This window comes from Protopterus annectens, chromosome 1.part2, assembly GCF_019279795.1.
Source record: "Protopterus annectens isolate FY-2018-M chromosome 1.part2, PAN1.0, whole genome shotgun sequence".
NCBI lineage: Eukaryota > Metazoa > Chordata > Ceratodontiformes > Protopteridae > Protopterus > Protopterus annectens.
In genome coordinates this window covers 1,165,828,703-1,165,842,616 of record NC_056727.1, presented here as the reverse complement: position 1 = coordinate 1,165,842,616, position 13,914 = coordinate 1,165,828,703, and the positions used below count along the sequence as shown (strand labels likewise).

The window sequence follows — 13,914 nt, the reverse complement described above, 5'->3', positions numbered from 1 at the left end:
CGGAGATCTGATCATAATCCTCTGTAATACGTATCCATCACCATTTAATGGCCTGGTTAATATATGCTTAAAATAGGCAAGGTGAAGCCAGAAGATGTCATTTACATATATGCCCCACCATAACAAATCAGGTGTGATGGGCCTATGGGCTGAAATAATTCCTGGGCTCAATGTATACTTAATTATCCCTGGGTTCAATATATACTTAATTATCCCTGGGTTCAATATATACTTAATTTATCACCGATACTTTCTGTTTTAGAGTTAGACCACAGAAAGCGTTTTTTTCATAGAGAGATGTGGAACCTTGAAACAGACTGAATGACTGTAATATATTATGAATCAACATATCTCTGGGGTGATGTGGGACAGCTGTAAAGACTGGACAACCATGAATGGAAATAGGCAATAGCTATATAATAAATGTGCCAAAACAGGCACACAGGAGTGACAAATTGCTTCATTCTTTCTTAATATTTTGCAATGCAGCATAAATGAAATGAAAGAATGCAAACTGATTACCATTGTCTAAGCAGTAAAATGAAAGCACAGTTCTAATGCATCACCTTTGCATTTCCTACAGCTTGAAACATTCAGATGAAACATTTTAACAAAACTATAACACTCAGAAAGGATCATTATCTGCATTTGCAGTTTTTTTACACTATAACATCAATCAGGTAGATAAAAAATGTTATTACGTTTCATTTCTTTTATTTCAGCAAAGAGTATTCCATTACCTCATACAAAGTGCTGCCTACCCAGCAAGATGAAAACTCTGCCAACCCAGTTTAACCCTAAGTCCATAAAAACATTTCAAATTTTATGGAATACATGTGATAATATGAACAAAATTGTTGAGTAAGTAGAATTTATTTATTTCTATATAATGTGGCATGAAATGTCATTTGTGCATTAGCTATACTAAAGAAATACTATAACACACTTTCTTGCAGCCAAGCCACACAGATAAATGTAGAGCTGTGTTAAGACTTTCAACAAATACCATACTCATCTTCAAAATCAGGAAAATCAGAAGGGTGTGGATCGGATTGTCATGCATAAGGCTTAGATTCATGTTGTAGTAATGATAACACAAAGCAAAATAGGTTGACAAAGGGTAGAGTGTTGCACTTTTGATATTCCATCGTTCAAACGGGATAGTAAAGCTGAGGTTCTGACTTGTAGAGATGGTAGCTAATGAATACAATTTTGGGTCTGTTCAAGATCTTATAAAACCACTTACCTCATTTCAGGCTAGTGATGCCTGCAAGTATTCTGTAGTTATAACCTACTAATGCCTCTAGGTGTCTAATATAGCCTGTTAATATTTCTAATAATTATTTCAAAACAGTACTATAAACAAGCTTCAGAAAGATTTCTAATTAAAGTTTACATGATGGGCAACACAACTGAACTGATATTTAACTTCTGTCTAAGCTGATAAAGAGATATTAATTGTTGGTAATATACTATTTATTTATATTGTCTTAAGTTTCTTATTTTTCTAAATATCTTAACAACCAAGTAACACAGATATAACTGCTTAGTGTCTTATGAAAGCTCACAGATGGAGGAACAAAAATGATGCTAATAGTATGTGTGTTGCTTGAGTAATTACTGAAATATTAGAAGTTTCTTACACAGTTTTCCAACAGTAATATTTACTGTGCTTATTATGACTTATAAAATCCAGCTTAAGACACAGAATCTAATGAATGCTGCCACTGTAAAGATTTATGCTGAACAGTTTACAATCAACATTTTTTAATTAACCCTCATGGCTCCAGAGATATTAACATATGTTTGAAATGTGAGGCCGTAAGTTGCCTTTGTCAAAAAGCTCAGAATGCAATCACTAGGAGTTAAGAGTACAAAACCTCCAGATCTGCATTGAAATTAACCAAGTACAGCCTTTCATATACAAACAGATTGATAAAAATATTAGTTTATGATCTTTATAACATATTGAAACAATTACAACTCACTTTCTCATGTTTTATGCATAAATCTTCCTATATCTGCTTTCTCATTTATTAGTTTTCATAGCATATAATTGACTTGTTTGAGTTTTCAGATAGTATATTTTCTCCTTACAGTACAATAAAACATACTTTATAACAGGAAAATAAACTTCTAGATTATCCAGAGTGAGTAATCGTATAATAACCCACATCAGTTATCTTCAGAATAACATTTTCCTGCACATCTTGACCCCATTATTTTCTGTTTCATTCACTAAGCACTCGGACATTTGGAAACCAAAGCAAAACTGTGTAAGAAACTTCTAATATTGGGCGCTGTTTTCTTTTTCATATTCTAGTTTTTAAATACAGTGTGTTATACACTATTGCATGCTTCTGGCTTTCCATCATACCTTATCTTGCATAAGCACATAACCACAAGATATCTGTTCCAATATCTTTCTATTATTTAGCACAATGGAAATCTTTTCCCATCTACATCCTCCATCATTATTCTTACATATTCAGCTTCTATTTTACTTGGCTTCACATAAATGTTTTTCATCTCTAGCCTGTAGTCTCTACTGCCTCATCTTTTCATGTCTGAAATTGACCTGCTACATATCACATCTTTATATAGTCTCAAACTTTTTATTATAAGCTTCATGTTATTGTGCTGAAATCTTCTCAGACTCCAAACTGCTCACTCACTGGGCTGGATTCACGAAGGCTTGCACGGAGTGTAAGAGTAGAGTAAGACTCCATGCAGCCAACATGTCTGCCGAGCGATCCAGGAACAGCCGGCAGGGATGTGCAATAGAGTTCCTAAAACGACTCTTACACGGACAGGGTTAGGTTATGCAAATTACCTCATTTGCTGCTGAAAGCTATGCAAATGAGGTAAATTTGCGATCCAAGAAACACTAACCTGTCTGAGTAAGAGTAGTGTTATTTGCAGAAATGTACTCGGTTGGCAACTGAGTACCATTCTGCAAATAGCAAAATGGAGCTATGACAGCTCCAAATAAAGGATGCATCCAGTTGAGGAAGCATGCCAATGGCCATATATATGGCCATTGGCATTTTTATCCGTTGCAAAATAATAAAATAATAATTTTTTTTCCTCGATCTCCGATGTTTATGCATAGCGCAGCGCCACGCAAATGTGCGGTGCTCTAAAAACCCTAAAAACAAAAAATAAAAGCCACAAATAAGTGATTTTATTCAAAATATGCACCTGTCATGCAGGTGAATGGCAGGCTGAAGACAACATGGCTACTGAGTAGTGGTTGCTAAGGGGGGAAGCTCAGTCTGAGAGATGTAACCAAGCATTAGTAGGCAATCCTATGCAAATGAGGGTAAGGATAGTGAATCCCAATGTTACATGGCATATGAGCAAAGTCCGTGGAGTGTAAGAGTAGGAGAAGGGGAGTATCAGAGAAGAAGATAGGTGACATCATGAGGGGGTATTATGAAAGAATGTAAGCTCATTGGAGCAGAGTGGCATGTGTTTGCTGTCAGTTACTCATCACTGGAAGAGGCATGTCAACAGGTATCCTAGCTAAAGCCAAGAAATTGAAGGTGTATGCTGTGGATAACACTAAAGTTTCTTGTAGAAGTGACTGCAACATGTGTGCGTGTGGGTGCGTGCCTGTAAAACCGAGTAAGACTGTGTGAGCGCGTGTAAGCCAGAGTAAGCATGTGTAAGGTTGTTGAAATCAGTGTAAGCACGTTTGCGCCTGTGTGCGTGCGTGCAAGCAGGAGCCAGCAAGTGTTAGTCCATGTAAGCATGTGTGCGCACGTGTGAGCAGGCGTGCACATGTTTGCACTTGTTTGCGCGGCGCTGCCCCCTGTGGAAACAGAAAGGGAAAAGGAAGCACAACAAATAGTAGGAAGTTAACCAAGGAGAACTAGCAGAGCTATCAGGTGAAAACAATCAGAATCGGCCAATTACACAGGCAGTACACTAGCCCAGCCCAGCCCAGCACTTAAAACTCTGCAAACAACTTTCCACTATGTTTTGCTCAGAGACACTGTAACACTGCATTAAACTAAGAGAAGGGGAAACTTAAGAAGCTTTACTGAGACAAAGAAATGTTAGGGGCTGCCATTGCTGTTATAAGTCGACATATGCAACATGCTGAGGGTGGTGACAATGCAAATGCTGCTGAGCAACCCATAGTGAGGAGACGGAGAAGAGTGTACAGGCCCAAGGTAACCTACCAGGGGCTACATGAGCCGGAGATAGTGGACCGCTATAGAGTGGACAGAGAGCTCCTGCAGCAAATTGTTGAGCTGTGCAGGCCACGCCTCACACACCGAACCAACAGAGGGGAACCCATCCCAGTGAAACCAAGGTATGTGTTGGCCTAAGAATACTAGCAACAGGTACCTTCCAGAGACCAACTGGTGATATGATGGGGATATCACAGGCATCAGCATCCAGGGTACTGCACCAGTTCCTGGATGCCATGTCAGCACATGTCGGTGATCATGTATATTTCCCCAATTCCTGTGAGGTATTGGCCAGCAATATGCATCTCTTCCAGCAAATAGCAGAATACCCTGAGGTAGTGGGTGCAATTGACTGCACGCACATACACATCAAAGCACCAGCCGATGAGCAGGGTAGGGCCTACATCAACCACAAGGGCTTCCACACCATCAACTGCCAGGTCGTGTGCGATGCCCAGGGCATAATAATGAATGTGTGTGCTGGCTACCCTGGAAACTACCATGATTCCCATATCTGGCATCTGATGCAGCTGTATCAGACATTTGCCAGTGGGGGGATGCTGGATACGCACTGGAGCTGTGACTGATGACACCCATCAGAAATGCACACACACCTGAACAGGAATGCCATAATGAGGCACACGCACAAACACGAAATGTAATTGAGCATGTGTTTGGGCTGCTCAAGTCACGGTTCCGGTGCCTGGACACATCTGGTGGAGCCTTGGAGTACTCACCAACTACATGTACTCAAATAGTCAATGTATGTGCTATGCTACATAATATGTTCCTGCAAAAACAGCTGCAGCAGGAGCAGCACAGGGCCAGGCCAAACAGCCCCCCACCATTGCCAAGGCCATCACAGGCAGAGCGTGACTTGGAGGAGGAACAACCTGAGCCTGCCCCAGTAGGCAGAAGGAGGCATGCCCAGTATGATTTGGCCTTGGCAAAGAGGCAACGCATAGCACATACACTGGCTCAATAGGAACCCTGGAAATGATATCTCTCTCTGACTCACACATATAGTAAAAGGGATGCCTAACTTGACACTACCTGTTTTCAAACATGTATAGAGAGTGTACTATGTGCATCCGACATAGGCAGCCCTGCAGCACCACCTGAGGCATGATTGCCATGTTCTAAGCAATATAAAGCAGTGCTAAACAGCTTCTACCACTATTTAGTATATGTAAACAAAATTGCACACACTAAATAGCACAACTTTGGGCAATGTTGAGCAACGTTCAGCAATATTGGTTAATGTTGAGTAATGTTGGGCAAGTTCATTCAAAGTTGGGCAAAAGCAGGTAAACATGCCCATATTTGCTTTACTGGTCCTTAAGCAGTCTGGTCTGCCTAGTATGAAAATATAAAGCACTGACAGTCCTCGAACCCAGGATACTGTGCACTATAGTCACAGTACTGAACCACTAAACCATGACAGTATTATGCTGGTCAGCTTGTATGAAGAAATGTTGATAAGTCCATGCAAAGTGTCTCATGGAAACCTTGCAGGCACAGCATAATCCCTATAGAGTTATGACACAAAGGTGAGCCCTGCAGTAAAAATACAACTTGATTTTCAACACATATATAGTATAAATGTTAATATTGGGCATGTTCACGCATGTCAACAAATGTAGTGGACTTCAGACAGCAACATACTGAAAGGCCACACTGGGCAACAACATACTGAAAGGCCAAACTGGGCATACTCACATGTCTGAGTACAGCAGTGGGCCACACATAACTGGCAGTTCTATGTGTTAACCCAGGAACCTCTCACTATTCACCAAGCCTGCCTTGTGCACACAGTTATATGACAACAGACACATATATAATATATTGGAACCCTGTCATAATCAAATATGTACTACAGATACTTAGGTTGTTCATAGAAAGTGGAAAAGCAAAGAAGATAAAAAACCTGAAATCAGTATCATCAATAAACAATGTGCACTCCAAACATTATCCAGTCCAGGTTATGGAAAGATTATCTGCGATGGAGTCCATACAGAACCATGACACTTCCTTCAGCTATGTCATAAATAGCAATGAACACTTATATATGTCCTGAGTCAGGGCCAACTGTAAATGACTGACAATGCCAACATTCTGTCAGACAGGCCCATACATACATACATACCCACCTCCCACTGACAAAAGGCACTATCATCATACCAGGAGATATCACATGTAGAATGGGTAAACAGCCCCTTCCAAAGCTGAAAACATGGGCATCAATTGGATTACATTGTTCCCCTATATGTGTCATACGTGAACTGCAGAACAGACAGACCCTGCACCTGAACAGTCTGTTGAGCCTCACCCTCTCTACAGGATATGAAACTGTTGAATGGGTTACAGCAACATATGGCACACTACACAAGTGTTAGTGCACAACAGACCATGGGAACTATAGTGTTATAAGCCTATGAAGTCTGATCTGCAAGGCCATGGAGTCCATCATGACTGAAGTCATAAACAGAGCTATTAGAGACCTACAAACACATAACCCTACCAACTTTGGTTTGATCATGGGCAGATCATGGTTCCCAAACCTGCTAGACTGTTTGCAAGGCAGCCACCCAAGACATACATCAATGAAATGAGCTACACACATCCCACATAGACTTTGAATAGCCCTTTTCCAACATCACAGACACATGTCGTATCCACAGAATGAACAACCTGTGCATAAATATGTATTGTCATCTGATGGATTGGCAACTGGGCCACAGATAGATCACACAAGGTAAGAATTCTGGAGTCCTGTTCAAGCTGGTAACACATGCAGTCGCCCATGGCTCAGTCCTGGGATTGCAGTGCACACACATTACCATGTCTACTCTGATGATGTCAGCATCCTACAAATATAGCAGGAGAAATGAAAACACCCAGTAAAGCATATAGCACATTGTGTTAATGCGTATCTTTCAAATCTCATAACATAGTTAGGCAGGGGTTTGAATCTTGCAATTGCTGTGTGTGTGGGGGGGGTATGTGTCTGTGTGATTTCCTTTGAGAGGAGTGCCCTTTTTGAAGACTAGGAAAACACCTTAAAATTGTCCTATTCCACTTTGGCAAGTCTGATGATGTCAGCATCCTATGAATATAGCAGTGGAAATAAAAACTCCCAGTAAAGCATATAGTGCGTTGTCTTAATGAGTGTCTCACTAGTATCATAACATAGTTAGGTAGGGGTTTGAATCCTGCAATTGCTGAGTGTGTGTGGGGGTATGTGTCTGTATAAATTCCTTTGAGAAAAGTGCCCTTTTTGGAGACTAGGAAAACACCTTAAAAGTGTTATATTCCTCTTTGGCAAGTCTGATGATGTCAGCATCCTACAAATATAGCAGTGGAAATGAAAACTCCCAGTAAAGCATATAGCGCATCATATTAATGCATATCTCACTAGTATTATAACATAGTTAGGTAGGGGTTTGAATTCTGCAATTGCTGAGTGTGCTTGTGGGGTAATGTGTCTGTGTGAATTCCTTTGAGAGGAATGCCCTTTTTGGAGACTAGGAAAACACCTTAAAAGTGTCATATTCCACTTTGGCAAGTCTGATGATGTCAGCATCCTATGAATATAGCAGTGGAAATGAAAACTCCCAGTAAAGCATATAGCGCGTCGTATGCTTGTGTATCTCACTAGTATCATAACATAGGTAGGGGTTTGAATCCTGCAATTGCTGAGTGAGTGTGTGTGTGTGTGTGGGGGGGTATGTTTCTGTGTGATTTCCTTTGAGAAGAGTGACCTTTTTGGAGACCAGGAAAACACCCTAAAAGTGTTATATTCCTCTTTGTCAAGTCTGATTATGTCAGCATCCTACCAATATAGCAGTGGAAATGGAAACTCCCAGTAAAGTATGTAGCACGTCGTATTAATGTGTATCTCACTAGTATCATAACATAATTAAGTAGGGACTTGAATCCTGCAATTGCTGAGTTTGTGTGGGGGTATGTGTCTGTATTAATTCCTTTGAGACGAGTGCCCTTTTTGGAGACTAGGAAAACACCTTAAAAGTGTTATATTCCTCTTTGGCAAGTCTGATGATGTCAGCATCCTACAAATATAGCAGTGGAAATGAAAACTCCCAGTAAAGCATATCGAGCATCGTATTAATGCGTATCTCACTAGTATTATAACATAGTTAGGTAGGGGTTTGAATTCTGCAATTGCTGAGTGTGTTTGTGGGGTTATGTGCCTGTGTGAATTCCTTTGAGAGGAGTGCCCTTTTTGGAGACTAGGAAAACACCTCAAAAGTGTCATATTCCACTTTGGCAAGTCTGATGATGTCAGCATCCTATGAGTATTGCAGTGGAAATGAAGACTCCCAGTAAAGCATATAGCGTGTCGTATTCATGTGTATTTCACTAGTATCATAACATAAGTAGGGGTTTGAATCCTGCAATTGCTGAGTGTGCGTGTGTGTGTGTGTGTGTGTGTGTGTGTGTGGGGGGGGGTATGTTTCTCTGTGATTTCCTTTGAGAAGAGTGACCTTTTTGGAGACTAGGAAAACACCCTAAAAGTGTTATATTTCTCTTTGTCAAGTCTGATGATGTCAGCATCCTACAAATATAGCAGTGGAAATGGGAACGCCCAGTAAAGCATGTAGGGCGTCATATTAATGTGCATCTCACTAGTATCATAACATAATTAGGTAGGGGTTTAAATCCTGTAAATGCTGAGTGTTTGGGGGGGTATGTTTCTGTGTGATTTCCTTTGAGAAGAGTGACCTTTTTGGAGACTAGGAAAACACCCTAAAAGTGTTATATTTCTCTTTGTCAAGTCTGATGATGTCAGCATCCTACAAATATAGCAGTGGAAATGGGAACGCCCAGTAAAGCATGTAGCGCATCATATTAATGCGTATCTCACTAGTATCATAACATAATTAGGTAGGGGTTTAAATCCTGTAAATGCTGAGTGTTTGGGGGGGTATGTTTCTGTGTGATTTCCTTTGAGAAGAGTGACCTTTTTGGAGACTAGGAAAACACCCTAAAAGTGTTATATTTCTCTTTGTCAAGTCTGATGATGTCAGCATCCTACAGATATAGCAGTGGAAATGGGAACGCCCAGTAAAGCATGTAGCGCGTTGTATTAATGCGTATCTCACTAGTATCATAACATAATTAGGTAGGGGTTTAAATCCTGTAAATGCTGAGTGTTTGGGGGGTATGTTTCTGTGTGATTTCCTTTGAGAAGAGTGACCTTTTTGGAGACTAGGAAAACACCCTAAAAGTGTTATATTTCTCTTTGTCAAGTCTGATGATGTCAGCATCCTACAAATATAGCAGTGGAAATGGGAACGCCCAATAAAGCATGTAGCGCATCATATTAATGCGTATCTCACTAGTATCATAACATAATTAGGTAGGGGTTTAAATCCTATAAATGCTGAGTGTTTGGGGGGGTATGTTTCTGTGTGATTTCCTTTGAGAAGAGTGACCTTTTTGGAGACTAGGAAAACACCCTAAAAGTGTTATATTTCTCTTTGTCAAGTCTGATGATGTCAGCATCCTACAGATATAGCAGTGGAAATGGGAACGCCCAGTAAAGCATGTAGCACGTTGTATTAATGCGTATCTCACTAGTATCATAACATAATTAGGTAGGGGTTTAAATCCTGTAAATGCTGAGTGTTTGGGGGGGTATGTTTCTGTGTGATTTCCTTTGAGAAGAGTGCCCTTTTTGGAGACTATGAAAACACCCTAAAAGTGTTATATTCCTCTTTGTCAAGTCTGATGATGTCAGCATCCTACAAATATAGCAGTGGAAACAAAAGCTCCCAGTAAAGCATCTAGTGCGACGTGTTAATGCGTATCTCTCTAGTATCATAACATAATTAAGTAGGGGTTTGAATCCAGCAATTGCTGAGTGTGTGTGTGTATGACACTGTTGGTCAATGTGTTTTGGGTTCTGCTTTTACAACTGTATGACTTATCAGTATAACAACAGTATGTGCATTGCACATTTCAGGTATCTGTGTGGCAAATACATAGATGTACATGTGACCTCAATTAGTTCATAGGTGTGAAGCCTGCTTTCTACATGACTACATCTGTTACCTTTGACAGATTGTACTGCTGCTTCTCAGACCTTAGGTCACATATGTATGTTTGTGACAAGGCCAGCCACTGTAGTGATCTGTGGCCTAGGTCATCTGTGTCACACACACCCACAACAGTTTCTATAGAATAGTGTGAGTGAGCATTCATGCCTAGGGTATATGTCAGACATGTTCAAACACAACAAAGTCTGTCAATAATGGACATTCAGTATAGGTGTACAACAACTTTGTGGATATGCATACAGACCTCTTATTGCTTATGTGATACACCGAGGGATGTCAGAATACCTTTGGAAATGTGAATACCAAAGGACAGATGACATAACACTTGGCTGTATGTACACATCGATACCCATTCTACATGTTGGGGACTACTACCTATGTGGTACTTTTGGGATACTATGTTTAGTAAATGTGGATGACTATAATATAGGTGGCTTATAGCTTTACAGCATGTGTTGGACAACAGGTATCTGTCTGTATGATATCCTTGTGGAGGATAAGTGTCTCATCCGGAGAATGCATTGTAGGCCACTGTATGCATTTCCAGATGTGGACGGACATATCCCTAATGTGTTTGCTTGTACCTAAGAGGGCTAAATGCCAAACAGGAGTGGTCCCAGGAATGGGTGGTGGTCAATATCACTGGTTACTGGTATAGTATAGTACCAGAAGGATCCAAATGCTACTGAGTGTCCTACATCTGTGTGTCAGTTGTCAAGACATCATCTAATGATTGGTTATGGTCAGGCTGTTGAGGTTGTGTATACTACCAGAATGCAAACCAATGACAGTAACAGTATCACCCACAGCATAGTGTCAAACCATGTCATACACACATGTGTACCCAAGTTAACACATATGTGTAGTAGAATGCATACTGGCCACCAATAGAAACTATGAAGTGTTCACACTGTGTAATACAGGGCATGTCACCCTTCCCATGTGTCCACTATGCATGTACATGCAGACAGTGCACCTCCACCATGTTCACAAATGTACACCTGCAAATCTGTACTGCACATATCACACACGTACTGTCCACTCACCAACACATGCTGCCAAAACTACACACATCAGCCATGTGGCACATGGATGGACAATACATTTTTGGAATTAACACTGGTGTAAATAATACTACATTGATAATCATAGCTTTAATGCATCATGCCTGCTCAGATATACCTACAAGGATATCATTACACTTTACTGTTGACAACATGGTAACATTGCTACACTGCTATAAAGTCACCCTGTGCATCAGCACCATGTTAGCCTGTTCCTGTATCAATGTTACAGATGACAGGAGGTGGAACAGTTTCATCATATGCACAGGGTGTGTTGTTGGTTTTCCAGAGCCCGACATTGACCCATCCAATCAACATGTATGTGTGTGTGTGTGTGGGGGGGGCAACAGTACAGCATGGGTCAATGTTGATGTAATGTGTGTGTGTATGTGTTAGCCTTAGGTGTTTGGTTTATGTGTGTGTGTCTGCATGCACACAGTTCCACCATGTGGCTGCCATATATGGGAGGTTGTGGGACAGCCACAGACTGTACCTGCCAGGCTGTACAGATCACCGTCTCAGGCCATGGACACAGTACCTGTGACTGGCAGGGGTGCCACGGACAGTATCGGGTACTAAGCCAGACTGGGTACTATCATCAGAGGCAGAGGGATGTCGACTGGACCCATGTCCCTGCTGGGACTGGCAAGAGCCATGTGCATGTGGTCTTCTATGACGGTCTATTGACAGCCCAGCCCCAACATTGCTGGAGCTGGTACTGGCACTATGGGAGTGGCTGTGACTTGTGTGTCGTCCGCGGTGACTGCCAGCCGATGATGTTGCTGGCATACATCCATGTCCACGTCTCAGCCATCCTGCACTGTCCTGGCACATGGACATGACATTGCGGAGGACATCTAATGTCTCCCCCCAATGTCTATCAATGATCTCGGTGTAATTATGGATGGCACCGGCAAGGTCACGGATATTGTCATTGATAGCGGTGTTATGGGCCCTCTGCGCCCTTAATCCCTGTCTGGTGTACCGTTCCATAACGTGCCTGTGCCTGCATTACAGCCTGGAACATACCTGAGGTTGTAAGACCTGTGGGGACATGTCTGCCAGAGGCATTACGACCAGCAGTGCTCCCACGAGAACCCCTGGACATCCACCTATGTGGTACCATTCCAGGAATCTGGGTATGGCTGCTGTGAGGGGATGCATGTGCCATAGATACCACACTATCCTGGTCAATGCCTACTGTATGCTGTCCCTCAGCTAAGGCCATTGTTGATGAGGGATGCATTGGCAGCATGAATGTGCGCATAGATGGGGTGGAAAGCTTTGTACTGTCGATTGGCGGCCCAATGACAGACCCTGTCAAATCTTCCTGTGCCACAACACATATATCATCATTCCCACTATTTGTGGCAGTGTCTTCAGGTTCCCTGCTGTACTCAACCAATACAACCTCAGCACCTGTGAGAGGAAGACAGGAAACACACTTTACAATCTGTACATGATGTTAGCACACATGCACACATGCACACATGAACTCATGCACACATGAACACATGCATACATACAAACATGAACACATTAACACATGAACACATGGACACATGCACATATGCACACATGAACACATGAAGACATGAACACATGCACACATGTACACATGAACACATGCACACATGAACACATGAACACATGCACACATGCACGCATGAACACATGAACACATGCACACATGCACACATGAACACATGAACACAAATACACTACTCACTAAAGTAGACACACACACACACACACACACACACACACACACACACACACACACACACACCAACAGCAATCCAGAACATACCCATATGTGGTTGATGGTGGAGTACAGGATCCCAAGCCAAAGAGTCCTATCACATGTGTCAGCATGCAGGATGTGTATTGCTCAACAGCATGAAGTGCGAGTGTCGAGAGTCCTTGTTAATAACAATGTACATGTCTGTGATGCATGTATGTTGTTCAATGATTGGTCTCACCCTGGAACACGATGTGTACATGGACAAAACATTGTTGTGCAAGTATTAAATGCTTTTCAATGTCCTGTGCACCATCACTCACAGGTATACGTACCATGGCTGGATGCACACAACTGTCAGGTATATAGCAATGAATGCTATATGTAGTACTGTAGTTACTGTAACTGGATGTAGTGTAGTACCATGAGCCATCATCAGGCAGCATCATGTGGTCACTCAAGTCCACTAATGTGTGCCACACTGGCAACTATCTTGCTGTACCTGAACTGCAGCACTGTGGCTACATTAACCATTTCACAGGCAGTTGTTACATGAGTATGTAAGGTGTTCAATAGGGAGCATTGCCTGGCATGAATGTGTTGTTTGTTGAAGAGTTTTGCACCGCCCCATGATAGGCCTCTACCCCTCAGGTATAGTATGTGTGCTGTGTGGATGACATTTTGGATACTGGAGTCTGACCTTACAGCAGGTGTCTAAATACGCCATGTGTATCATATTAACACATACTGCATATGACAACGTGGTGTATGTTGTGTGCATGTGTATTGACTCTGCCTATACAATGTCCACTACAGTGTACCACAATTGT

General features: G+C 41.7%; 1 protein-coding gene across 2 annotated transcripts in view; it reads left to right on the top strand.

Annotated features, from left to right (window-relative positions):
* LOC122792269 (mucin-3A-like) overlaps positions 1-13,914 on the top strand; it is a 408,767-nt gene that overhangs the window by 274,476 nt on the left and 120,377 nt on the right. Inside the window, exon 2 of one of the 2 annotated variants that reach the window (XM_044060022.1) lies at positions 723-861. The exons of the other annotated variant lie outside the window; for it this stretch is intronic. Coding sequence (XP_043915957.1) covers positions 723-861 — 139 coding nt within the window. The remainder of the gene's footprint in view (positions 1-722; positions 862-13,914) is intronic. 2 annotated transcript variants of the gene reach the window in all.